General features: G+C 45.6%; 1 protein-coding gene across 1 annotated transcript in view; it reads left to right on the top strand.

Annotated features, from left to right (window-relative positions):
- The first annotated feature begins 476 nt into the window (after nucleotides 1-476).
- LOC108802522 (scaffold attachment factor B2-like) overlaps nucleotides 477-27946 on the top strand; it is a 78823-nt gene continuing 51353 nt past the window's right edge. The window contains exons 1-6 of the mRNA XM_018574384.1: nucleotides 477-537; nucleotides 1907-1968; nucleotides 11138-11165; nucleotides 12255-12723; nucleotides 13011-13057; nucleotides 21289-21389. Coding sequence (XP_018429886.1) covers nucleotides 477-537; nucleotides 1907-1968; nucleotides 11138-11165; nucleotides 12255-12723; nucleotides 13011-13057; nucleotides 21289-21389 — 768 coding nt within the window. The remainder of the gene's footprint in view (nucleotides 538-1906; nucleotides 1969-11137; nucleotides 11166-12254; nucleotides 12724-13010; nucleotides 13058-21288; nucleotides 21390-27946) is intronic.

Here is a 27946-nt window from a genome sequence, read left to right as displayed (position 1 = left end):
TTTCACTGCCTCCTTCACTCTGTCTTTTCTGTCTTTGTCCTTCAGGATGGTTGAAAGTGCCAGATTCACGTCCTGTACTATTGTATTAACTTTTTTACCAGCTTCATAGTCATTTATGATCTTCACTTTCATGTCAAGATCAATAGCTTTCCTTTTGTTTTTTGCTGCTTTTTCCTGGTGAACTCTTCCGTTTTGATGACATCTTGTACTAAGGGGTACAAAATAGAAGTACTGTACAGTACTGTACGTTGTCACACTACAGGTACCACCTGGGCTGCACATCAGAGAAACAGCAAGGTGGCATGGAGTGTTGCAAATATACAGTACTGTACTATCCATACAGTATTGTACTGTAGACAGTATGCTGCATAGTACTCACCCAGAAATCTGTAGATTTTCTGCATAGAATCAATGTCGCAGTGTAGCAGTAGAAGTCACCATAGGCCCCACTGTACAGTACTGTAGAAGAAGCCACAATGCCGCTCATGCTCCTACGTCTGAACTGCGCACCGCGTGGTCGCAAGTCCGAATTCCGTTGTAAGTCTGAAAACACACCCCCGGTCGTAAGTCCGAGCGGTCGGTCAACAGTTAGGTTGTTAAACGAGGAATGTCTGTAGAGTATTTAATTGTTTAAAATAATTTGTTTTAAATGTTATTTACAAGAGACGTAAAGCAAAACTTTTTTTTTTCTTTCCATTTCTTTTTTGGGTTACGAGTGTAGTTTTACTAATATACCCCTGTGACCCAAAGCCAGCAAATAGGCTTGCGCCCTATTTCATCTGACAGCGCAGAGCAGCATCACAGCCGTGAAGGATCCCAACCATATTGTCAGAATCCACCCCTGGCTGCGCTATCTTTGCTTCTCTGTGCGAGTGAGAACAAAAGTCAGCTGTGGATGCCCCTGTCCCTGTCTGTTTCCTCAGTGAGCGCTGTAGGAACAAAATGGGGAAGGGGAAAATCCTGTGGAAGAAATGGCTGTTGGTCGCTGCTCTTTACGTTGAGAAGAGACTAAGAGCTGACTAGTCTTAGATTGTAAGCTCATTTGGGCAGGGTCCTCCTCGCCTACTGTTTCTGTATGTCAATGATGCTTGTCAGTGTTTCTTTCTTGTCTTGTATAAATGATTGTACAGCGCTGCGGACTATGTTGGCACTATATAAACAATTATAATAATATATATTGTATTAGAGCTGGCGTGCGACAGCTGCAGTGTTGCACACCAGCTCGAAGAAACTGGGACAGTATATTTTACTCTGCACTTTTCCTTTTATGTAATATATAGTGCACTTAGCACAGTTAAACTTAAATTGATTTCTTTACCGCGTTTCCCCGAAAATAAGACCTACCCCGTAAATAAGACCTAGTACTATTTTTTGTAATTGCTAAAATATAACACCTACCCTGAAAATAAGACCTAGTTGTGGCCGGTGGTGGTATAAGGGGGAACTTGAAGAACCGCAGGAGAGAATCAGCGGAGACAACATAAGCCGGAGGGAGCAGATCCGCATTAGGCCGATGCGTCCTCCTATAGCGCCGTCTTCTGTCACAGGCGGAGTGATTCCAAATGCACTCTGTCTGTGAGGAATCATAGTGAAAGCACTCCTTCAGCGATTGGTTACCAAACTGCTGAAAGATGAGTGCAAAAAGAAAGGGCTATTCTGTCAATAGAGCTATTAATGTTGTACATTAAAAAGCTATTACAGAACTATTAATGTTGCACATTAAAAAAAATAAAAATAAGACCCACCCCGAAAATAAGACCTAGTGTGTTTTTTTTTTGAGCCAAAAAAATATAAGACAGTGTCTTATTTTTGGGGAAACACGGTAGTAGAGGGCTTAATGTGTTGCTTTATTAAGTAGAGTTGTGAAGAAGCAAGTAATTTTTATTGCCTGTTTTGTTTTGAGTAGTTCGAAAGCAAGAGGAGGAAGCTGAAGATAATGGCTTAGAAGAAGATTCGGGAGATAGCCAGGTAGTAGATCTTGAATGTGTGTTGCTATAAAATAGTTGACCTGTGAGAGTGCAAGAAGCTGAAAATGGGGTACTGCTTTATCTGTAATCTTATCCAATTTTCTCTACATAGTCAAAACCGGAAATCTGAAGTTCTATATCATTCAGATTGTCTTCCGTATCCTTCCTTGATTGTGATTTTACTGCTTGCAGAACTAATCCAGTTATCTTCTGCCACAAATGTGTGCGGTCATTTGTTCCTCCAGTCATGAGCATACAATATAATTTCTCCCTACCTGTGAAGGGTCCTTGGGCAAAAAAATGCACTGCTAAACATTGAACAAATAGGTTTGAAATGTATTTTCAGCAAACAAATATGCACTTTCTTAGTCGTACATGAAGGGATACAGGACGAGTAATTCGGGTACATAGTGTTAAGCTGCTGCCTTGAGGAGATTTGATACTTAAAACGTTCTAAAGACAATCTGGTATAACTTCACCCTCTCCCATTTTGCTGTTTTTTACGGGCCTGGGGAATCTCCTAAGGGGTTAACTGCAGTGCGGGCTGCAGCACTTTTGGTCGGGTGCTGATGCAGGGAAGAGGTGCAGTGCCATTTTTGAAATTGGCACCCAGTATTCATTACTAACAGTGCACCCCTACTGAGTCTGTAGGACTTCCCTTTAGGTTGTCTTACTGCACATGTATGTGCCATTTTACAGGGCACATATGAATCTTTTCAGCCACACCATGATCCTCCAGGATATTCTCTACTCCCTACTGCCTTATAGTGACAAAGTCTGGCATTTAACCTTCCTGCTTCTGCAGAGTTTTGTTAGTGTCTCTTGTGGGAAATTCCTCTCCACCATACTAGTATGGTGGATCATAGGCACAATGGCAGCAGTTCTGTGGACCTTGCCAGTTTGCATTCCGCTAATGTTTCTGGAGAGGCTTGCAGTATTCCTCCAAAAGGACCTCGCACCAATAGCTTGGACTACTTTCCCCACCTGTATAGCAGCACTCATCAGTCCTCAACTCTTTCAGGAGTGACTCCCTCCTCTGTTTTGTCCAGGGAGGAATTCTCTGCTACTGTGTGAGTTTATGGGGTAAATTTCAGCCATGTTGGCTTACTCCGAATGCAGGGACTGTAAGCGTTCACCAATGTCCTCTTCCCCCGAGTCCACTTCATATTCCCCTGCAGTAGGGTCTGTCAGAGGAGGAAATAAGGAATAATGTACCCTATCTTTGATGGATTGGTACATGAGGAGTCTGTCTGCTGACATTACTCCATTACGTAAAGTTACCATTTCTATCCTTTTGATGCAGTGCCCATATGTCCAAACCTGAGACAACCTGTGCTGAAGGTTACCAGACTGGGTTCTTTAAAATTTCCACTAGGTTAAAACCTTTTCTACATAAGTAACAAGAAGAGAGAAATATGGGGTTTTTTAGGCACCAAATGACAACTCCCAAGGCAATTGGCAGTAAAGTGTTTTTAAAAATTGTATTTAAAAATTATTTGATTCAAATGCAATACATTAATGTAAAAACAACCAGCTAATCAGATGTCTCCTTGTAAACTCACTCCATTTATTAAAACCTTTCCTATATGCTTGCTTTTGGAAATGGTTTTATATAGTAAATGGTCCAATTAAGAAGAGAAAAATCTCTACTCCCGCCAAGGGCAGCAATATCCTGTTAAGGAGGGGTTTCTTAAACAGTGTGCTGTACCTGCAGTAGATCTGGCCATTTTTTATCTTGACAAGATTTTAGACAGTTTAGTCCGTTCGTGGCCATCTGGTCATGGCACATTTCAGACGTGTGACAAAAATGTGGTATTCGGGGTCTAAAATATCCAACTCTGCATCCTCCTTGCTTCATGTTGTCAAAACTGCCAATGTCCCCTCACAAGCTAACCGACCCCCACAATGCTCTGGCTTAGCTCCTCTCTAAGTGATCATAGCCATCATTCTTGAAAAGAATATGTTCCAGAGTCTTTTCCCCAGTCATCTTCCAGGACAGCCATCGAGATATAGGCCCCGCCTGCCTGCAGCAGGAAACACATCAACCACATTAAATAAAAAGACTCCTCCTTCTATCCCAAGTCAGTTTTTTTTGTGTTTCCGCCGGCTACACAGGGACATCGTAATGTTTGTTATTTTTGGGCTCACGTATTGCTTGCCTTAGGGCTGAGCCTTACCCTGCTATGCGTTGGGACCTACTCCAGGATTACCTGCTGCAGCGCATGCAGGGTTTCCCTATCGGACCCCCATCCGATTCTTGGCCAAGGTTCCCTTCCATCACTCAGGGAAGGCAACCATCCTCCTGCACGTGAGTAGGCGCCAGATGGTGGCCCCCCCTTGGTGTACAGCAGTGGCAAGGTGTGATAACCTTAAGTATGCTTAAGCCCAGGTTGTGGACATTAGTTGGCGACAACAGGGGCAGCATAGGAGGAGGTACGGGGAGGCTGGAGGAGTCCAGGGGCCCCGGTTACCTCGGCAGCATGGGGGCACTTACCTGAGGGTAGGGGGAGCGGTGTCAGTCTTCGGAAGCGTGGGGGTGTTGGCCTCGCGCGGAGGGCTGCGGCGTCTCTTGGCCCCTTGCTGGTGTCTGTGGTGAAAAGCTGGGAATACGGCGGGTGACGTCACTGTAGGGCACCGTCGGCGACTAGAGTGCGCGCCGCGTTGTCGAATGCGGTGACGCGCTTCCGGTGCGCCACTTCCGGGTTCCGGAGGCGGCCTCGCGCCGGAGACGCATAAGAGCCTGAGACGCTCGGCCCCCAGATGGTCACAGCAGACGCCGCTCGGCCACGACTATTGCAGCTGTACACCGTACATATCCGACCAAGACCACATACGGCCGGTGGGGACGTCAGGAGAGGGCCGATAGCGTGGTCGGCAGTGAGCTGCAAGATGCCGGACCAGGTGCGGCTACTCCAGATCTGGGAGAGCATGGCACGGGTGCTAGGGTAGGCGAGTTTTTTTGGAGATTCTCCCCTTCCTTTACCCTGCTTGTATTGGGGGCCTGTTTACAGGACAAGCTGGGTAGTGTTTTTTGCATGCGGGAAGAGCACTCGCTGATGGCATCATTTCTGTCTCACACAGGTCAAAGCCCCTCGCTGAAGCTGGTTGCTCTCGCCCAAAAGGGAAGATGTGTGCCTCTTGCAATGCCAAAATGTCAGCTTCATGGTCCAAACCCTTGTGCAAAGGTTGTTTAGAGAAATTGGTTGCGAAAGAGTCAACCGGAATGTTTAAGGGGCTTTTGGATTCAATGAGAGATGAAATGGTTACTACATTTCAGTCTTTCAGGTCGGCGCTCCAGACCCCGGTGTGGATACTAGTTTGCCCGGAACGTCGGGGGAAGGAAGCTCTATGGGTTACGCAGAAAGCTGTGTGAGCAAGCACTCGCCCAGTGAATCCTCGGGATCTCCGGCTGAGTCAGAGGATCACGATGGGTCAGAAGGGGAGTTACGTAGCAGTTCAGCTACGAAATTCCTTTTTCCTTCATTTGAGACGGGTGAGCTGTTGAAAGCTATAGGGGATACTCTGGGTATTAAAGAGGAGTCCACTGAGCTTTCGATTCATGACAAACTGTACAAAGGGCTTCAGACTAAGAAGGGACGCACCTTCCCGGTCCACAAATCACTCTCTGACATGATCCAAGAGGAGTGGAAGCACCCGGAAAAGTTTTTTTTCGGCTGGTCATAAACGCAGGTTCCCCTTTGCAGAGGAGGATGCAGGCCTTTGTGACAAATGCCCTAAGATGCCTCTTTATCGAAAGTCTCTAAAAAGACTGACTTGTCATTTGAGGATATGGGGGCTTTGAAAGACCCGATGGACAGGAAAGCGGAGGCTTTGCTCAGGAAAGGTTGTGAATCGGCGAGTGCTGGGTTCAAGCCTGGACTGGCCATTACTTGTGTGGCCAGGACTTTGGGCGTGTGGCTGAATCAGCTGCAGGTCCACCTGGAGTCCGGTACTGACCGTGACCAGTTACTGGGTTCCCTTCAGGTGCTGAGTAAGGTTGCCGCGTATATTGCGGATGCCTTCGGCTGAAGCAGTCAGGTACTCGGCGCGGACTACGGCTTTGATCAACTCCTCCAGACGAGCGTTGTGGCTCAAGACTTGGTCTAGGGATGCAGCCTCTAAGGCAAAATTGTGCGGGTTGCCTTTTAAAGGTGACTTGCTCTTTGGCCAAGAACTGGAGGCAGTACTGGATAGATTCGCAGATAAGAAGGGGTTCCCACTGCCGCCTAAGCAGCAGGGGAAGAAGTTTTTTTGTGGCCAAAGGGGTCAGAATTTCCGCAAAGACAAGAAGAAGCAGGACCAATCCAAAGCGTGGGCTTTTAAAAAGGGAAAGTCCAAAGGTAACTTCCTTTTTTAACCCCCATCAGCAGCCCAATAAATCCCAATGACCGGTTGCTCAGGGTGGGAGGAAGATTGGGGGGATTCTTCCCACTCTGGAGGGAGCTGACCAGCAACAAATTTATTTTGGAGCTGGTGCTGCACGGCTACAGAATAGAATTGACGGAGAGGCCCCCGTCCAGGCTTCTGATTACTTCCTTGTCCAAAGACCGGAGGAGATCAGAGGCAATGACGGGGGCCCTTCAGGATCTGTTGGACCAGGGGGTCATTACGAGAGTACCGGTTGCAGTGGAGAAGAGGGGGTTTTACTCACACATCTTCTCCAGGATGAAGCCTTCGGGGAAATGCAGACTGATACTCAATCTGCAACCTCTGAACAAGGTAGTACTGTACAAAAGGTTCCATATGGAATCGATCTTTTCAATACGAGGATTGCTGCCCCCAGGATCTTTCCTAGCGACCATAGATTTGAGAGACTCCAGTTTTCACATGGCTGTGAGACAGTCGTCACAATACCTACTGAGGTTTGCAGTAAGGGGACAGGCGGGGGTCCAGCACTTCCAGTACAGGGCCCTGCAGTTCGGCCTCTCCTCGGCGCCTCAAATCTTTACCAAAGTGCTGGCAGAGGCTCTGGCGCCCCTAAGAGTAAAAGTGCACAGCTTCGGTCAGGTCGGTTATGAGGATGGTGGGGCTCATGACGTCCACCATCCCAGCTGTTACCTGGGCACAGTTCCACTCAAGGCCATTACAGAATTGGCTGTTGAGGGTTTGGGGAAGTTGGCTAGAGGACTTAGACAAAGTGGTCCACGTCACAGAGGAAATCAAGCATTCCCTGCTGTGGTGGATGGATTGTCGGAACCTCTCAGTCGGCAGACTATGGTGTCAGCCAACACCACTAGTGGTCACGACAGATGCCAGTGCCTGGGGTTGGGGTGCCCACTGCCGGGAGCACATTTGGCAGAATACCTGGGAGCACGCGGGCCGCCTCCAAATCGTCAAACTGGAGAGCGCTAAAGGCGATAGAGCTGGCTCTCTGCCAGTTTCGGGATACTTTAGCAGGTCAACATGTAGCGGTGGCCTCAGACAATGCTGTGGCCTACATAAACAGGCAGGGGGGGCACGCGTTCGCACGGCCTCATGGCGTTGGCGACGAATATTCTGACTTGGGCAGAGCGCAACCTCCTCTCCCTGACAGCGAGGCATATCAAGGGCAGCCTGAACGAGCTGGCAGACTCACTCAGCAGGACGGAGCTGCACAGGTCAGAGTGGGCTCTGAACGCGAGAACGTTTGCATGGATCACCAGCTTGTGGGGCTGTCCAGAGGTAGACCTCTTCGCAGCGGCCAACAACAGGCAGGTGGAACAATTTTTTTCCCTCTCCAGGAACGACGGAGCCCTAGAGGTGGACGCTTTGGTGCACCCCTGGGGGTTCACTCTAGGTTACGCATTTCCTCCACTGCAGTTAATCCCGAATGTGCTTCGGAAGCTCAGGGGCGAACGGATGACTTTAATTCTAATAGCGCCATGTTGGCAGAAGCGGCCATAGTTCACGACCCTCCTGGAACTGTGTGTGGAAGGGCCTCTGCTTCTTCCGCCCGCGGCGGATTTATTGATGCAGGGCACGGTGAAACACCCGCAGGTGGAAGCTTTAAATTTAGCTGCATGGCTACTGAGAGGTAGGTGTTGATTAACAAGGGGTTATCCGCACAGGTGGTATCTACGCTGCTGCACAGTAGAAAGCCGGTAACATCTGCGATCTACCTGAAAGTGTGGAAAGTGTTTTCCAGCTGGTACAGCAGTCAGCATAGGCCTGCGGTTGCCACCGTACCATTGGTGTTGGATTTCCTGCAGGGCGGCTTGGAAAAGGGGCTCTTCTGTAGTACCCTGAAAGTGCAGTTTTCTGCGCTGTCTAATTTCGTGGACGTTAGACTGGCGGAGGAGCCTCTCATCAAAAGGTTTATGCGAGCGGTAGTCAGAATGAAACCCCCGAAGAGTAAGGTTGTGCCAAACTTGGATCTCTCGGTGGTGCTACAAGGGTTCCTCAAACAGCCTTTCGAGCCCCTGGGGGGGTGTTCCATTCAGCATCTGACGATAAAAACAGCCCTCTTGGTAGTGTTGGTTTCTGCTGTATTTGTACAGCTTGAAATCTGGAATAAGCAAGTATTGAATGCTTAAAGTTATTCACAATTTTCCTCCCTGTTGCTGTTATTTCTGATATGCTGCACTGACTCGGCACTCCCTCATTCGCAGCGAACTGCAGCGTGTGTGCCATGCATGGTATACTCTGGAGTCCACTATTCTCCATTGCGTTTGCCATGTTCCGTGCATTCTCGAACAATCACATGAACTTTAGTCTTTTTAATGTGCCTAGTTTCAAGCATGGTATCTAATGCTTCTGATATCGCTGCTGCAGTGTGTGAAGCAAGATGTTTTTCAAATTAAAATCTGTTTATCCACTGCGCTGTTAAACTAAGCAGGCTAGTTGGGCTCACGTCTGAGCTCCAAGTGTGTGTGTGTGTGGTAACTTGTGGCTGGGATGTCTGTGGACATCCGCTCATGAATGTGTTTTGCAACATGGTCAAACCTTTCCAGGAGACGGGTTTCGGCAAAATAGCATCTGCTTGGCACTGTGTAATGTGGCTCAATATGTTCTATGAGCCTGTGAAATCCAATGTCCTCCACAACAGAGAATGGCTGATCATCTTAAGGCAATAAATTCCATGTTTTTTCTATGTCTTGTGCTTTGGCACTATTGTTGGCACATTTCCTAACTCTTGAAAATGCTGTCTGTGGCAATAGATGGTGTTGTGCTAGTTGGGGTTTTAAGCCTATGTATAACACATTGGAGGTGACTGGTTCTCTTCAAGGTGACAATAGGGGTATATTGAACCCCTGGTGTCACCTTTACCCACTGCTGTGGATCAATTAGCAGCAGAATGGACCTGAAGGAAAAAGTTCTCCTTCAGGTCCGCTCCTCTGATCCGCAGTGGTTGGGAGCAATAACCAGCCTGCCATTGGCTATTTCAAATGGCAATAGCCGGCTGAATATTGCAACCCATAAAGCTTGCTTTGTGCACATTAAGCTCAGCTGTCATTTACTTCCATAACGTGCTGCACTGTGAAGGTAACTATGCTCCCCCACATCACCCTATTCCCGAGACGCTCCGTTTCCCAGTGTACTATTTAAAGGAGTTTTGCTGAAAATAGCTAAACTGCTATTGGGGATTTCAAAATGCAATAGCCAATAGCAGGTTGGCTAATGTACCCGCCCACTGCCTACTGTCAATCAGCAGAGGAGCATACCTGAATGAGAACTTTCTCCTTCAGCTCTTCCTCAGTTGATTGAGGTTTCCTTTAACTGTCTGGATGTAGTACGTGCTGTTCATGATTATTTCTCTGCTACAGCTTATTTTAGGCTTTTTGTCATTCCTGAGTGTCCCCATAAGGCCTAAGCTGCTTCCCGTTCCACCATCTCCAGGTGGATTTGGAAGTGCCTCATTGTAGCCTATAGATCTAAAGTGTATTCCATTTCCAGCCAAATTGGGATAGCACCTATTTTATGTGTTACATGTTCTCATTGACATCACATAAGCTTAAAAAAAAAGTCAGTCTTGCAGTTTAAATTTACTTTTTACTTGGTAAAACTTCTTCTTGACTTCTCTTTATAATGCTAGAGACTGTGAGGAGTTTGTATTAAACCTGTTTGTACTGTGCTGACTTCATTATAATTTGTGAAGTAGGTTTGACCACTGCCAGTCCTAACCAAGGATTAAAGCATTGCAAGCCTGGCTTCTACATTGTTAATGAAAGAAAAACACATTCCTGCCCTCAGTCTTTCTACAAGGACAGGTCACTGTGAAGGTGCTCAATAAATATTTGGATTTTGCCTGCTACAACATAACCTTTTAAAAGGTAAGAAATATTAAAAGAAAATTCTGTATGCCATTTGAAAAGGAACATATAACAGAGTGGTTTTTCTCAAATTTGACTGCAAAAGTAGAAATACACTTTAAGGGAAGGTTCACTCTTTCCCTGTCAAAGCGCACTCTGCCAGATCCCTTTGCCAATGCGACAGTGCCGTCCGTCCGTTTTTCTACTACGGGCGGACGGCAACTGGTTAATGTTCCATGTGCTTTTCAACATCGAATATGTTTTTCAGATTTTTAAAGTTGCCACCCAGTCCTCTGTTCACCAAGTGGAAATTCAGGCCTCAGTTGATGCCTACTTTGGTTGTAAGGCCCATCTCTCTGAGCCCCTCCTGTTAGCCTGTTGTTCTGTGTTGCCCACCCCTCATTTGGATCTGTTTTGGATGTCTCTTTGTACCTGAACTACTCATCCTATGTCCCTTTAATGTACAGTGTAAAAAAAATAAAAATATGATTTTTGTCTTACTGCAAAATCCTTTTTTTTGGAGTACATTAGGAGACCTGTCTGTTCTGATTCACTCCTCATATTGCTTTTCTACCAAGCTGGAGCATGATGAGTGGGAGGGGTTATACTAGGCTGCCCTTACTGCTTTGCTTACCAGTGTGCAATCTCCTGAAGGTAGCTGCTTAACCCTATGTACCTGAATTAATCATCCCTTAATGTGCTTCAAGAAAAGGATTTTACAGTAAGTAAGACATATATTTTTTTTTCAATATATTTTTAGGTTTCAACAAAAACAATATGATCTTTTAAAATTTTGATAAGATGTTTGTGTCATGTTGATGAGTAACAAATCTTTCTCAGTGGCCACACTTTGACAAACTGTTTTCATATGGTCATGCTAGACTGACTAAGGTGTTAATGTAAAAAAGTTTCTATAACTTTTTTTTTCTCTCCTATTAACAGGAAAATGAAGAGACCAGTTTGGAGCAAGGTACTGTCTAATATGGCGCTTCTGTCCTACAAATAGTGTTGTACCTCCCAAGTGAAAGTGGACCTGTATTCTAATGTTAACACTTTAACAGCCTTGTTGGCATGAATACCTGTTCTAGAGAAAATGCTGTTCACAAAACCAAAAACCTAGGTATTTGGCAGTGTGATCTAGGCTGAAGGCAAGAATCTAAGCTCATGGTTGTTGGTTCTGTACTACAGAAGAGATCTTGCAATCAGATACATGGGCTTTGACTTGTGTGGGAAGCACTGGAGAGAGTAGCGTTTTCTCATAGAAAGGCAAACATTTCAAGCCTTCTGTTTCTATTCTCAGAAAATCTGTTAACATTTTGGTGCAAGTTCACTTAAATTTGCCTGACGTTCAGTTGAGGCATGGGCCACAGAGATTGGAAATATAAATTGCCAGATTTATAAAATTCATCTTGATTGCTTAAAAATGACCATAGGGTAATATAACTTAAGTAACCTTTGGACTTCATATATCTGGAGATTGACAGAACATTCAGCTTTTAGATAACCACACTGCGTCACAGTTGCAATGACCGTGAAATCAACGGATGCAAGAAGATAAAGGTAATTGATGAACAAGCATCCTCCTGCTTACTTGGGACTAAGCTTTTATTTCCTCCGTTCCTTGCACTCCGGATCTGTGGAAGATCACTAAATGCTCAAAATGGATTTTGCAAACAAAAATGGATTTTCTCTGAAATTGGAACATTTCTCAATGAAATCCCCAATCAAATTAAAGGACAATTTCAAAGGTATAGAAGAGCACTAAGAGCCTCAACATGTCAAGTTGGACTGAGTTTAAGACAACCAGAAGCATCTGTCATGTTTGTTTTCATCTTTTCTTGTAGGTTTGGCCACGTTTTGGTGTTTAGTTGGCTCTGAGCTTTAAGCTTAGCGTGTAAATATGTATAATATATATGCGCGTGCGTGCGTGTAACTTAATGCAATTTTCCAATCTCTGTGCCTAGTTTTCTAGTTTGGCAGTCATGCCAGTTCCACGTTTGTAATCTGTTTTTTTCCCTGGTCATTAAATTGTGCCGTTCTATTCCTATTAAATCTATAGAAAATGAGAAAGTGCTCGAGATATTGGGGGAAAGTGATAAATCTGAACAGCTTAAAGAAGAGGCTCCAGAAGTGGAGGAGTCAGTTGATCAAGATGACAGTTGTGTAGAGTCCCTGAAGACCAAAGAAGAGGATGTTTTTGTCACCATTGAGTCTGCTGATAACACATTAGATTTAGATGATGAAACAAATAAAGAGTGTGAAGAAGAAACTAATCCTTTAGGTCCAGATGATGGGGAGTCTTTAGAACAGAATACAGGAAAGGACACGGACTTTGAAATGGTAGCCATAGATAGCACAGGTGGGCAGAGTAGCCAAATGCAACCATATCTTGATGAGAACTTGGAATATGAGATGAAAACTCAACCCGAGGAAGAAGCTAAAGATGGTGAAAAAGCATTGAAGGATGAAAACACAGAAGAAGCATCTACTAAAGTATCCTCTGCAAAAGAGGACGATCAGAGAATGAGGTTTGTTTTTTTTCTCAGTATTAGACCAGATTTGTTTTTTCTTTCAAATTTTTTTTAGAAAGGTACTTTGAAATATGGTTTTCTTTGGCATATTTTCTGTAGTAATGCCAAGTAGACTTTTGAGATTTTCCTTTTCTTGTCCATTTAGACTTGGTTTTGTTTGCTGAAACAATCTATTTAACATAATTTTAATGTTTTGCATGTCTCTTTACACACAAACATTTGTGGCCAGACACATGGTAGGTGTAGAAAACATTTAATTGTTAACTAGTTTTCTCTCTCTTTAGTTTGACTGAAGAAGAAACTGACAGAAACGTCAAAACCGATGAGAAGGGTATGTGTAAAGTGTTTTGTCTTGGAAATGGTGGGGTCATTTAACTGCTTGAAGACCAGGTGTTTAGACCCCCTTCCTGGCCAGGCCATTTTTCGGTATTCAGCGCTGCGGTACTTTGACTTTTATTCCGTCATGCAACACTGTACTGAAATTAATTTTATACCATTTTTTGGGGTACACAAAGCTTTCTTTTGGTGGTATTTAATCAACACTACGGGTTTTATTTTTTACTATAATTAGGAAAAATTACTGAAAATTTTGAAAAGATTTTTTTTTACATTGTTAGGAAACATTTATTATTACCCAGTCCTTTGGTAAAATATAAAAGTCGGGGTCACGTCGGGTAGACAAACATGTCAAGCTTTAAAATTGCGCGCACCCGCAAAATTGCAGAAAACTACCATACGCAAAATTGGCCGGAGACGACACTTTAAAAGCTTTTACCACTCATCAGTTTAGTGTCATCAGTGATTGATGGCCCTAGAATTATTGCTCTGACTCCGACGTTTGCGGCGATATGTAACGTGCGGCGTAATGGGCGCAATCGTCTTGTTTGCACGTATGCGTCCCCGACGCATATTTGCATGCGTGTATGTATGGGCTGGGGACTTAAAAAAGAATAAAAAACAAAACATTTGTAATGTGTAACTTTAAATTTTTTTGGGGGGGGGGGTATTTTTTTTCCTATTTTTTTTTTCCCTAAACTTTATTGCTATCCCATACGGGGGCTAATAAAACCCCCCTATGTGATAGCAAAATATGTGACAGGTCCTCTTTATGGAGACGGGTCCAAGACCCCTACTGGCACCGAACGTTACCCCATACAAGTGATCCGCCAGCTCAACAAGCCTGCGGATCGCTTGTATTTTAACAGGCATCGCTGCCTGTTTTTAAATATCTGGCATTTCCCAGTCGCGCCCAGCTGCGCGCACGAGGGGGCGTGTCTGAGCGGACGTCTAAAGATCTCCCAGCCGGCTGTTTTTTTGCGGCCTCGCACACGGCCCCTGACTCACACCAGCCCCCTAGACCAGGGCCCCACCACCCTGCGCGGCCGCGCACACTGCCCAGGCCTGGCAGCAGCACCATGAGGCAGAGGGGGGGAGGGAGAAGTCAGAAGGCTGCAGCTGTGACAAGCACAGTGCAGCCAGCATACCTGCACTGTCGGTCCCTGGGACACAGCCACCGCAACCTCATACATACCCCCAGATGGAGGTCTCCAGAAGACAGGGCGTGCAGGAGACAGTAGCAGAAACGCCGGCCACTGGGGAGTGCTGTGACCGGCAGGTCGAGACACCCGGTCATATGCACACACACCCCCCACCCGGGACGAACTCGCAGGCGTCACGAGGAACCCATGTCGCAGCCGACCCACCGAGGCAGAGTCGGCATGCGCTCGATGGTCACCCAGGGAAGACCACAAGGACCCACAGTCGTCCAGCACGTCGCCCTGGTGACACTAGAAGAAAGCGAATCAAAGGTAGAAAGAAAAAAAAATTCAGAGAGGAAAAAATATTTAGCTCCTTACTCCTGATGCTAGGCAAAAAACTGGAGACTTGTCAGCAAGTGGGGGGTTGGGCTACCGGCAGGGGCCGCCCCTAGGCTGTCTTGTCTTTTGTTATGTGCCTAGCGTCCTACTCCTGCAGGTGGCGATATACCCCTACCATACAGGATCTCCGATCTGTTGCCCTGTGTCCTTCAATGAACGGAGAGAAGGATTTTACGGTGAGTACAAAAATCCTATTTTTGCTACGGCCGGCCCGAAGGTAGTTAAAAGTTACAACTGCATTCTAACGTTCTGGCACACTACTGGCTATTACATGTTTATTTTGTAAGTGAAAAATCCGAAAGCAACTAGCTCAGGAAACTTAACCACTTGCCGTCCGGAGAAATTTCTTACATTTGCACACATGTTAAAACCTGAATTTTTGGCCAGAAAACAGCTTCAGACCCCCAAACAATTAGATATTTTCTGAAAGCAGAGGCCCTGTAGAATAAAAAGATGCTAGTTGCAATGTCGCATGGTATTTGCGCAAATGTTTGTCAAAGAAGTATTTTTAGGATAAAATACGCTAAAATGAAATTTGGTGCACAGAAACAGAATATAATACCCAATGTTTTGGTAAGATATAAAAGATGGGTTTACGCCAGGTAAATGGATACCAAACATGTCAAGCCTTAAAGGAGAACTATGGGGTTAAGGCTTTTCCCCATAGTTCTCCTTAAGGTAACGGGAGGAGACAAACTAGCGTCCTCCCGTCACCCTAGGCTCAGTATACCGCGAGCTGTAGCTGTATACTGAGACGCCGCAGCTGAAGCGGATCCCGACAATTATGCCTGGATACGCCCAACTGCGTGACTGACAGCTGGCTCTGCCTATCTAGAGGCAGAGCCAGCTGTACCCGCCCCCTTCCCAGTCTGTTCCGCTAGGGGAATCCAGCCCCTCCCCTGTCACGGCAGAGAGCCGCGACAGGATCGAGAGGTGAGCGAACGCCGGTATGTGTTCGCTCACCTCCCGATCTACTGAGCCGACCTGTGACAGTCTCATTGTCACAGGTCGGCTAGAACTATGAGGTGAGTTCTCCTTTAAAATTGCGTGAAACGGCAAACAACTACAATAACCAAAATTTCCCATAGTTGACGCTTTTACTGCTCATCAGTTTAGTGTTAACAGTGATGGGGCCTAGAATTATTTAGCTTGCGGCGATATGTAACGTGTGGCGCAATTTTCGTTTCTGCACGTAAGTATCCAAATTGTAACTCTTGGTATCCTCGTATCACATTGGAATCACTTCACCTCATGAACGATAAGAGGGACATCCACAAAGCCGAGTTGAATACCAATCACCACGCTAAACCTTAGGTTTAGCGTGTGATACCAGGATACCAAGAGTTACAATTTGGATACTTACTGACAATCTGATCCTGTGTGAAAAACGTCTTGGAGACATTGAAGGAATTGACGGCATCGAGAGTACCAGCTAAGTATACGTATACCCACCGCCGTTGTACGGCCGTACCCACAACTTGGAAATTGCCCTCATCTTTGCTGAACTCAAGGTTCTGACACGGTCAGTGTCTCTTGATGCTTATCGGGTTCACTGATTCATTTAATGTCTGTGGACACACAGTGTATACTGGATTTTGGTGTTTTGCAGACATCAATACCTTGAGTTTTTTGGCCAATGTATGTGCGTCCCACATGGATGGGTGAGCACAGAAAATCTGCTTAATCTGCCTCGTACGGATATGAACAAATCTGCAAACATTTTGCTATTGTGCAGTCCACATATGAATGTTTTGAGGGGTCCACTATAGAACTCTTTTTATTACATTAGCCGAGTGGAATTATGTGCAATATATATGTGTGCTTTATATTTTAAAGACTAAATTTCGTATGTATTCAATAAAGTTTATGTTTTATACATAACTAAACTGGGGGAAAAGTAATTAAAAGTCTGGAGGCGCTTTTAAACTAGCTAACGGGGGGGAGGGCATAAACATATATAAATTGCTCCAGTCAACTTGATCGGCAACAAAATCAAAATAGATAACGTAGTTAACATACCAAATTGTATGGCGGAAGTTAATCAAATTAGAAATGATACACCTATAGCTAGGCAAAAGAAAAAAGTAGCGGAGAGCGGGATAATTTGGCTTTTTCCGATAGGACAAAAATTAAATGTATGTACACCAATGCTTGAAGTCTAGCAAATAAACTAGAAGAGCTTGAATTTGTTACTCGAAGAAAACTTCAATATTGTGGGAATAACGGAAATTTGGCTAGATAACACACATGATTGGGCCACTAACATAGAAGGGTACAACATGTTCAGGAGGGACAGGTGTAGGTGGGGGGTTTTTGGGGGGGGGAGTTTGCATGTATGTTAAAAATAATCTAAAGGTGCACATACGGGACGATATCGTGTCAAATGGTGGGGAAGACGTGGAATCCTTGTGGGTAGAACTCGATAGGACCGAGGCTTGCCGTAAACTTATTGTGGGTGTTATAAACCTCCAGATATAGGGGGGAGGAGGAGGCTCCGATACACTCCCAGATAGAAACGGCTGTGAAGCAGGGAAATGTCATCGTTATGGGTGACTTCAATTATCCAGACATAAATTGGGTTAATGGAACATCCCATTCGACAAAGGCGGCCCGTTTTCTGAACATGTTGCGAGACAACGTCATGGATCAGATGGTGGAGGTCCCAACTAGGAAAAATGCAATCCTAGATTTAATCATTTCTAATAATGTGGAGTTAATTGAGAGTATTACAATTGGGGAGACACTGGGTAACAGTGACCACTATGTGATTACCTTTAATATTGGGTATAGGAAAGGGAAGTCGGCTGGTCGGACTAAAACCCTAACACTGGGTTCACACCTAGGCGAATCGAATATGCGTGTTTGTTTTGCGATTCGCGGTAAAACGCGCAACAAACACCCATTTCCGAGGACTACTTGGCTGTATCCCAATGGAAACGCAAGACAAAAACGCCCCAAAGAAGCTCCTGTACTTCTTTGGGCGTAGGGCGTTTTGTAGCGCGTTCATACGGCCTGTAATATGCCCAGGTGTGAACCATACCCATAGGCTAAAACTACTTAATGCAAACAAAGCATTAGGACCTGATAATCTACACCCCAAAGTACTCAAAGAACTAAGCCACGTTATAACGGGACCATTATTCATCATTTTTAAAGACTCCTTAACCCCTTCGTGACTGACGATGTACGGGACCGGCATCCGCGGGGAGCTGGGGAGGAGGTCGACGAACTTCCGTTCATCGATCCCCTCCCCGTTCTATGGGACCGGGAGCGATGCATATTGCATCACTTCCGGTCCCTGGGCTGTCAGTTCTGGGCTCCTGGAGCCCAGCTATAAGCTATTGAAGTGCGATCTGCACTTCAATAGCTTATTTCCAGTGTAAAGGTGACACTGGGTGTCTTTAGGACCCCCAGCATCACCTTAAAGAGTACCTGTCACCACCATCTGCTATCACATGGGGGGGCTTGTAAGTCCCCTATGTGATAGCAGTCAAAGTAAAGAAAAAAAAGTTTTTAAAATTAAAATAAATCTAATAATAATAAAAAAAGTAAAAGTCCCACGCCCCTGTGAGCACGCGCGTCGCCACGTAAACACGTGTCGGGTGTGCCTACGTATGAAAACGATTGATGCGCGCTACACATGTTGGGTATCGCCGCGCACGCCGGAGTGAGAGAATAATTCTAGGGCCAGTATTTTGGGGTATCTCTAAATTGATGACCTGTGGGGGCTTTTAAAGTGTCTTTTATTGACTTTTTGGGGTACTGCAGTTTTTCGCCGTTTCACGGTCGCACGCAATCTGTAAACTGGGCATGTTGGGTATCGTTTTACTCGTTGTAACCTCATCTTTTATATTTCAATTAAAAAATGGGTAATTTGTTGTGTTTTGGGGCATTTAATTAAATTTGTCACTAAATTTTGGGGTTTAATAAGGAGTTGCGCTAATATTGCGCAACATAAAAATGTTCAACTACCACCATTTTATTCTATAGGGTCTTGGCATTCAGAAAATATATAATGTTTGGGGGTTTTAAGTCATTTTCAGGCCTAAAATGTGGAATATAACATGGGTGGAAAAAATGGGGAAAAAAAGGCCTCAGTCATGAAGGGGTTAATGACTGGCAGAGGGCTACGGTAGTTCCAATATTCAAAAAAGGGTCCAGATGCCATCCGGGGAACTGCAGACCGGTTAGTCTTACATCGGTAGTTTGCAAAGTGTTAGAGGGCATGATTAAGGTCCACTTAGCAGAATTTGTTCAGGATAATGACTTACCAGCATGGATTTAGGAAAGACCATTCCTGTCAGACTAACCTGCTAACTTTTTACAAAGGGGTAAGTAAAGATCTGGATGGAGGGAGGCTGGTGGATGTGGTATATGTGGACTTTTCTAAAGCATTTCACATATAAACATTTACTACACAAGCTGAGGTCTATGGGCATAGACGAATTAGTGTGTACATGGATAAAAAACTAGCTACAGGAACGGGTACAAAGAGTATCGATAAATGGCTCCTTCTCGGATTGGGCTAGGGGCATGAGCGGCCTGCCACAGGGTTCTGTGCTGGGCCCCATGCTGTTTAACCTATTCATTAACGATATTGGGGAGGGGGTAAACAGCCATGTTTCAGTGTTTGCTGATGATACCAAAATCGGGAGGGTAATAGACACTGAATTCGACAACGTTACAGGGGGATCTTAAATAGGGGAGTGGGCAACTACATGGCAGATGAGGTTTAAATGTAAAGTTGTGCACTTTGGGGTTAAAAATAAGAAAGCGGATTACACACTAATGTGAACTCCACTGGGGAAGTCCAAAAGGGAGAAAGATTTGCGGGTCATCGTGGACCACAGGCTGGATAATAGCTAGCAGTGTCAGGCTGCGGTAAACAAAGCAAGTAGGGTCCTGTCCTGTATTAAGAGGGGAATGTTTTGCAGGGAAAAGTCCATCATTTTGCCACTTAATAGATCACTGGTTCGGCCTCATCTGGAGTATGCGGCCCAGTTTTGGGCACCAGTGAACAGAAAGGATGTCCTTGAACTGGAAAGAGTCCAGAGAAGAGCAATCAAACTCATAAAGGGGGATGGAGGACTTGAGCTATGAGAACAGGCTACTAAATGTAAACATGTTCTCATTGGAAGTAATGAGATTAAGGTGGGACATGATTCTAATGTACAAAATGTTTACCGGGGACATTAGCAGCAAACTCTTTACATTTAACTCCATAACAAGGACGAGAGGCCACTACCTAAAATTGGGGGGAAAAAAATTTCAGCACAAGGGGCGAAGGGGGTTCTTAGTTAGATCAGTCAGGGTCTGGAACTTGCTGCCATATGCTGTGATTTCGGCTGAGTGTGGAATCGTTTAAGAGGCGATTGGACGATCTCATCAGGGACCGTAATATTCAAGAGTACAAGTACTCAGAAGATTGAGAACACACAGATACCTATACATACACACAATAGGTTGGACTTGATGGTCATATGTCTTTATTCAACCTCAAATACTATGTAAATAGTTGCTGCATTGCATTTGTGGTGGTATCTCCCTCCATGGGAAAAATGTGCCAATTCTATGTAATATAGGAGACCCACCACTAGGGAATATATATGTTTGAAATTTATGTTCTGGGACCCTCCTTTCCCCAGATATATGTATTGCTTTTCATTTAACGGTCCAATCACAGGCTGGGGGAGGGACATGACTTATAAGGGTAACTTAAATGTGACAGACAAAAACAAAAATCTGTTCCACTGTGCTGACAGACATGGCTGTACTGTATAGCAGAGCTATGTAAATCTCTGGGCTGGATGGACAGAAATGAAGATCTTTTAGGAAGGTAAAACAGCTCCTATACATGTGTATTTGTGATGGCACATTGTAGGTGACAGGTTCTAGGACCCCTAGTGTCACCTTTCCACTTCACTGGATTCAGCTACTGAGGCAGCTGAATGTCAACACAGCAGACTATTGCTCCAAGCCATTGCCAGCCTGTTATTGGATATTTCAAATTGCAATAGCAGGCTGGCTATTGCACCCCCCACTGCCTACGGTCAATCAGTAGAGAAGAACTTTAGGAGAAAGTTCTCCTTCAGGTCCTCCTCTGCTGATTGACAGCAGGGAGTGGGCCAGTGCAATAACTAGCCTGCTATTGCAATTTAAAATATATAATAGCAGGGTGGCTATTTCCAGCCACTGATGGCAGACTTGAGCCCGGTGTAATATGAATCCCTCAGGCTCGAGTCAGAGGGATTCATAGAACACCAGTAGAAGAGGGGGAGCGGAGAAGGGAACAAGGCGGGCAGCGGAGGTATGGGGGTGGGGGGTTGCAGAGTCTTCTTCACGCTGGTGCCGGCGGCAGTGGTCTGTGTCCTCGCTGCCTCTGCCAACACAGGCGGGGATTGAAAGGGACACAGACCGCTGCAGCCAGAACCAGCGGGGAGGAGAACCGAGGAGCAGAGCGGTGGAAACCAATCGAAAAATCAACTACTCGATTATGAGAATCGTTGCCAAGGATTCTCGTTCTCGATTTATAATTGATTAGTTGTTGCAGCCCTACTGTAAAGTAAGAGTGCTTTCATAAGTAAGTGTTAATCGTTTATTTTTATTAAAAACATTTTGAGCACATCTGTGTGTGTATATATGCATGTGTAAATGCGTACATTTCATGAAATTTTTTTTTTGCTAGGGCAAACTGGTAACAGTTCTGGCAGGAATCTGTGGGTTAGTGGCCTTTCATCTACCACAAGAGCAACTGACTTAAAGAATCTCTTCAGCAAGTATGGGAAGGTATATTTAATATTTTATCAATATTGATCATTCTATATCCTAAATGTCAAATATTTCTTTACATTTTTCTATGTATTTTTCTTGTGGATTGGTGCCTTATGTAGGGTTTCAGAACACCTGTATTTATGCACGTAATATCACCTGGTTCAGTTAGCTTTAGTGATATTGTGTTCAGAATTTAGTAGTAAACGGACACTATTTTCCTTCCCGGATAGCATCAGAGAGATAACCTCCTCCCCCCGGAAACAGGAAACACATCACCCACACCTAATAAAAAAAAAACCACACACAACTTGCATACCTCCCAGTTTTTGTGTGTGTTTCCTCCGGGCCAAGCATGAGATCGTAATGTTTGTTTTTTCTCTTTCGTTCATTGAAGGACACAGTGGAGATCTTGAATCTCTTAATGATGGGTTTATAGCGCAACCTTCAGGAGTAGCACACTAGGCACAAAACAAAAGCAAAGCCTCAGCCTGACGGTGGCCAAATCCACTAACCTTTTAGAGCCAGTTCAGTTTTTTGCCTAGCGTCAAAATTTTAGGACCTAAGCTCCCTGCTGGGAATCTTATTTCCTTTTTCTTTTTGCATGGTTGTTATTTTGTCCTAATTTTTTTGCACTTTTCTTCAGTCTTCTGGACCTATCAACAGCTGAGCTGGGCGACAAGCTGGATAGTTTAGATCAGTGGTTCTTAACCTGTGTAACCTCAGGACCCACTGCAGTGGAATGCACGGCATTGCGGTACCGCACGTTCCAGTTAGGGTGATTGAACTGTGGCAAGGAGGTGCGTTTGGTGTGCCATTCAAATGAATGGCAATGCACCTCCCACTTGGAAGGCATAGTATGTGTGACTGCGTGGTACAGTGCATTAATGGCACAGGGCTGTTCAAATAACGCACTGTACTAGTGTGAACAGGCCCTCAAAAACACTGGCAGACACACAGCCAGAGACAGTCTCACACACACACACACACATATATACAGTACACACTCCAAAAAGAAAAACTTAAGGTCCACCCAGTCTCCCTATCAATGAGAATTGGAGTGGATCCTCAGCCCAGGGTCCAGTGTGGGCTGCTGTGCTGTGACTGAGCTCCATCTATATTGTACAGCTCGCTTGCACATCGTGCAGAGGTGTCAGGAGCCAGAATGTGACATCACTTCAGTCCAGGCACCTTTTACAGGACACCTCTACAGGACATGCAAGGGAGCTGTAAGCAATGCACACATGGATGGAGATCCCTCGCGGCCATAGCTCCAACCCACCCTACCTCAAGCTGACGCACTGTATTCTGAATGGCTGCTTGGTGCGAGAACTGACAGTGCTGCGCTAGGGGGAGACTGAGGAGCCTCTCACCTAGAAAAGTGGAAGGCATGCTGCGACCCACTGAACACGGATTCCCGACCCACCAGTTGAGAACCAAGGGTTTAGATCCTTCTAGTCTCCCCAGCTCAGCTATCAAGCACATGTAGACCTTTCGCTATGGTGGGGTCGGCTGTGACGGCCCTATCCTGTATTTGGGCAGCCTATGAGTGTTGCTCACGGTGGGCACATATGACAGTGTGACTTGTTGCTCTGTCAGTGTTCCCCCAGCCAGACAGTCCCCCGGCTGCGGCAGGAGGCGGCCTGTCCTGGGAGATGGTACCCTTCGTGTATCCTGTAACTGGTAAGTGCACTGTCCCTCCTTCCCTCCCCCTGCCTTGGTTGAGGGCTGGTGTGGTCTCGGGTACCCCTGTTCTCCCTGGTTCCCGGTGCTGTGTGCAGTGGTTACTATTTGCCTGGGCACTCCCTATCGCTTTAATGGCGTCTACGGGCATCGATGTCTCTGATGTCATTTACTTCTTTGTGTGGACAGTGTAGGAATTGTTTCCCACTCATTCTCAGGACTTAGACCTGTTATGTTCTAGCACCCGCGTCTCCTTGCGGCCGCAGTTTCACTGGGTCATTCTTGGTGTTCCAGCAGCCGTAGCTCCCTGTGGTGGCGCTCCTTAGGTTGGCAGCCATGGTGGTGATCCTGGTGGCCGCACCTCTGTTTGACCTTGAAGGCAAAAAGGCAGGTTTACTGCACATCAGCTGCCCTGGGAGTCCCGGTGGCTGAAGCTCCTCGAGTCTTGGGACTGTTGGCTTTCACAGGGCCCGCACATGCTTGCTTTTTCCTGCAGCCTGGGGGCCTACTGTAGACGGTAGCCGCGACTGCCATGTTGCTATTGGGTTTCTGCCCATTCCTGTGATGTCACTTCTGCTATGTCAGCATTTCCTGACTTCCGTTCTCATTGTGGAATCCCTTCCCGTGCTTGCTAAGGCGGTAGCATACATTTCGGAAGCTTCTGCTGAAGCAGTTACATTTTCAGCTCGCACCACTGCTCATCAATTCAGGTAGATGAGCCTTGTGGCTAAAGACCTGGCCAGGGGATATGGCATCAAAAACTAAACTTTTGGGCTTCCCATTCAATGTGGATCTACTCTTCCGACAAGAACTTGAAACGGTTCTGGATAGATATGCGGACAGGAAAAAGGATTCCCTCTCCCCAAGAAACCGAACAGAAACAGGGACAGCGGAATCCCCCTGGGAAGAAAGGGAACAGATAAATCCGAAATAAGAATTGGGAATTAAAACAAAGGGGGGGAACTTATTTCTTCAATTAATTCCTCCCACAGTGTCAAAAAGTAACAAGCGACACTTTTATTCTGAACTTAATCAGTTGGGTTTACAGGAAATACCTGTTAAAGATCACTCCAAGATTTTTGATTACTCACCTCTCTCGTTACCCAGAAAAGGATCTAGAGTCCATTCAGGTAATCCTAGATCAGGGGGTTATTTGTTCAGTCCTCATAATAGGGGAAAGGGAAGGATTCTATCCCCATGTCTTTCCAAGGAAAAAACTCAGGAAAATTCAGTTATACTGAACCTCAAGCCATTGAACATGAAGTTCCGAATGGAATTGATTTATTCTGTCTGGGAGTTAACTCCAAGCTTATATCTGGCCACAGTGGACTTAAGGGATGCACATTTACACATCCCTATTACAGAAGAATTACAATGGTTGCTGAGGTTCACGATCAAGGGTCCCGGAGAGATCTTGCATTTTTCAATACAAAGCTCTGCCTTTTCGGGCTTTCCTCAGCCCCAAGGATATTTACAAAGATCTTGGCAAAAGTACTGATCTCTCTGATTGAAGGGGGTAGGTGTCCCATAACTAGACATACTATTTTTTTCAAAAGATCAGGAGGTGCTCAGAGGAAATGCATTAATGGCAAAAGCCCACCAAGAAAATCTAGGATGGTTGAAAAACAGAAAAATCTCAAATTATCTCTAACCAAATGCTAGTATTTTTAGGTTATCAAGTATGTTCGGTAAAGGCTTGTTCCTTCCAGAAGAGAAAATCTGCAAAATATTGGCAGAAAGTAGGGATGTCCCGATACCGATGCTAGCATCGGTATCGGGGCCGATACAGGGCATTTTGACAAGTACTTGTCAAAATGCCCCGATACTTAAGACAGATACTGGCCCTTTACATTTTTTAATCGGGTCGGCTGCCCGCGTCTCCTCCTCCACCTTCCCAGCTATGACATACCTCTCCTCCGTTCTGGTCTCCGTGAATGATGCTGCCTCCTTTTCAGCGTCATCCGGCTCCTCCCACCTATCTGGCTTAAAGCGGTGCCATTGAATTCAATGCACCACCACGCCCCCTCCCGTCCCAAAACGCGGGGGGAAGTTTCTTAGCGATCACGGTGCGTTCCAGCAGCTACCGCTCTGGAACGCACACGCTTTCGGTGTGAACAAGGCCTTACTAATTATTGTCCTTGGTGGCACTTCTGTCCAAAACATTATTCATTTGAGTTCCCTGGACTGTTTATCATATACTTTTACTTCCTGTATTACATTATTTGCCAAATAAGTGACTTTAGACTTTGATCTGTCCTTGTACAACTTCTACTAATCCACAGCTGTGATTCCAGGAATTGCACATTATTTAGCAAAGTGTGTTACACCGGCGCAGGCACTACTTGGGGCAGCACCACACCGTGAAATACAGACTCGGAGCGGGCACGTGACCGGCACCCGCTCCATTCGGCTCACTACGCACCCATAGAGCGGGCTCAGCACGGCACCTGTCAGAGACCCAATATGGAGCGCTGGTGACATCTGTACACAGCCCTGGAGGGACTCATTAGCAGCCTGGTGGGATCTGGACTCAGCTTTGAGATTTGTACACAGCCTGGTGACATCTGGACGCAGCCTGGTAGGATCTGGAGTCCAGATGTCACCCGGCTGCGTCGAGATTCTGTCTGATCTGTTTTCAGCCCTGGTGAGATCTGGACGCAGCTCTGGTGAAATCTGGAGTCCAGATGTCACCAGGCTGCATACAGATGTCACCAGGCTGCATACAGATCTCACCAGGCTGCATACAGATCTCGCCAGGCTGCATACAGATCTCGCCAGGCTGCATACAGATCTCGCCAGGCTGCATACAGATTCTGGTGGGATCTGGCGTCCAGATGTCGCCAGGCTGCGTCCAGATGTCACCAGGCTGCGTCCAGATTTTGTCTGATCTGTACTTAGCCCTGGTGAGATCTCTATTCAGCCCTGGTGAGACCTGCATGCAGCCCTGGTGACATCTGGACGCAGCCTGGTGAGAAACTGCCCTAAAATCATGTATTGTTTTAGAAAAAATCTCATGTCCCTTTAAGAAAAAGTTTCGGTAACCTGAGGGCAATTACTTGGTCTTGAAAAAGTGGTATCGGGACATCCCTAGCAGAAAGCATTAATCTTGAATGTTTAAAGGCAAGAGCATCATTCAGAATTATGAGGATTTGGGGTCTGATGACTGCATTAATTTGTGCACTATTACATGCCAGACCCCTTAAAAATTTTCTTTCGGTAGAGTGGGACGGTCATCCAGAGTCATAGGACAAGGAGGTGGCAATAACCAGGACAGTAATCCAGTCAGTAGGGTGGTGGCTGAAGGCAGAACATCTATCCAGGGCGAGGCATTGGAGGCAACCAGGCCCTCTAAAGATTATGACTGATGCAAGTGCGTGGGGTTGGGGGGTCTACTTTCGGCAGCATATGATACAGGGTTCTTGGAGCCAGATTTAGAGCTGCAAGTCCTCAAACATGAGGGAACTGAAAGCCATAGAGTGTGCTTTATTGGGATTCGCTCCCTGTATCAGAGGCTGCCATGTGCACATTTTATCAGACAATGCTACAGAGGTTGCATATCTAAAGAAACAGGGATGCATGAAACAGGGTCCCATCTTCTCATGCCACTGGCAGACGATATCCTGCTGTAGGCCGAAGACAATCTCTTGTCAATTTTGGCAATACACTTGAAAGGAAAATAGGATATTTTGGCGGACGCATTAAGCAGGAAAGCTTTTCGGCAATCGGAATGGGAGTTGGACAACCATATGTTCCACATGATTGTCCTAGAGTGGGGGATGCCAGATGTAGATCTGTTTGCCTCCAGAAAAAACAAAGGTGGATCAGTTCTTCTCTCAGCAGATTTAGGAGGGAAGCTTGGGGGTGAACGCATTGCTAAACTCATGGAATACTCGGCTGGCCTATGCTTTCCCTCCCGTCAGGTTGATTTTGAAAGTCATAAATTATAGAAGAAAAAGTCATTCTGATTGCACCTTGGTGGCCAATGAGGCCATAGTTTGCACATCTTCTGAGACTTGAGTGTCAAACCTCCTTGGTCACTTCCAATACGGCAGATCTGCTTTGACAAAGGTCAGTACTACATCCCCAGATAGAGTATCTACACCATACAGCTCTGAAAGGGACTTTTTATGGAGGAAAGGGTTGTCAGACAGGGTAATTGCTTCCCTAATTTCTAGTAGGAAACAGTGTACTTTAGCGATTTACAACAAGCTGTAGAAAACCTATTCATCGTGGCGGTTATCCAACAAGACACAAAAAACTGGAATTGTTTTACTCCTGGAGATCAGTGCTCTATAGATTACCCATTTAGAGTGCTCTGTCTCCCAGATCAGTAACCAAAAAACAAAAAGGACTATCTTCAAAGGGGAGATGGTCGAAGGGTTAACCAATGATCGGGACAGACCAATTTTGAAAATATCAAATAGAAAACTTTATTTAGTGTATCACCAAACACCACCAAATAACAAACAACATAAAATAAAAAACATAAATGATCACTGACTATGAGTCCATTTCATTTAGGGTGGTGGTTATTGACCTAAGTTATGCATCTTTAAATCGAGACCCTACCGTTCATCCGTCTTGAATATCAGTGGCCTCTACTCAAGGTGAATGGTAATTTAAGCACAGGTTGGTTATATCTATTTTTTGGCTAATATACTCTGTATCGAGTCATTCTTTTTGTTCCTACTGGCCTGTGTTTAACCCCTTCGTGACTGACGACTTACAGTGTACGTCGCCAGCATCGGGGCTGTTTAAACAGACTCCCGGTGACTTTTGCCGCCGGGACTCTGTTTAAACTTGTAGAGCCGACTGTCGGCTTTACAACAGAAGCGATCCTGGCGACTTACCTGTCGCCAGATCGCTTCTGCGTCCCGAAGAAGGGGCCGGCC

This window comes from Nanorana parkeri, unplaced genomic scaffold (assembly GCF_000935625.1).
Source record: "Nanorana parkeri isolate BGI_ZX_2015 unplaced genomic scaffold, ASM93562v1 scaffold2916, whole genome shotgun sequence".
In the NCBI taxonomy this organism is placed as follows: Eukaryota; Metazoa; Chordata; class Amphibia; order Anura; family Dicroglossidae; genus Nanorana; species Nanorana parkeri.
This window is presented reverse-complemented; position numbering and strand designations above follow the sequence as displayed.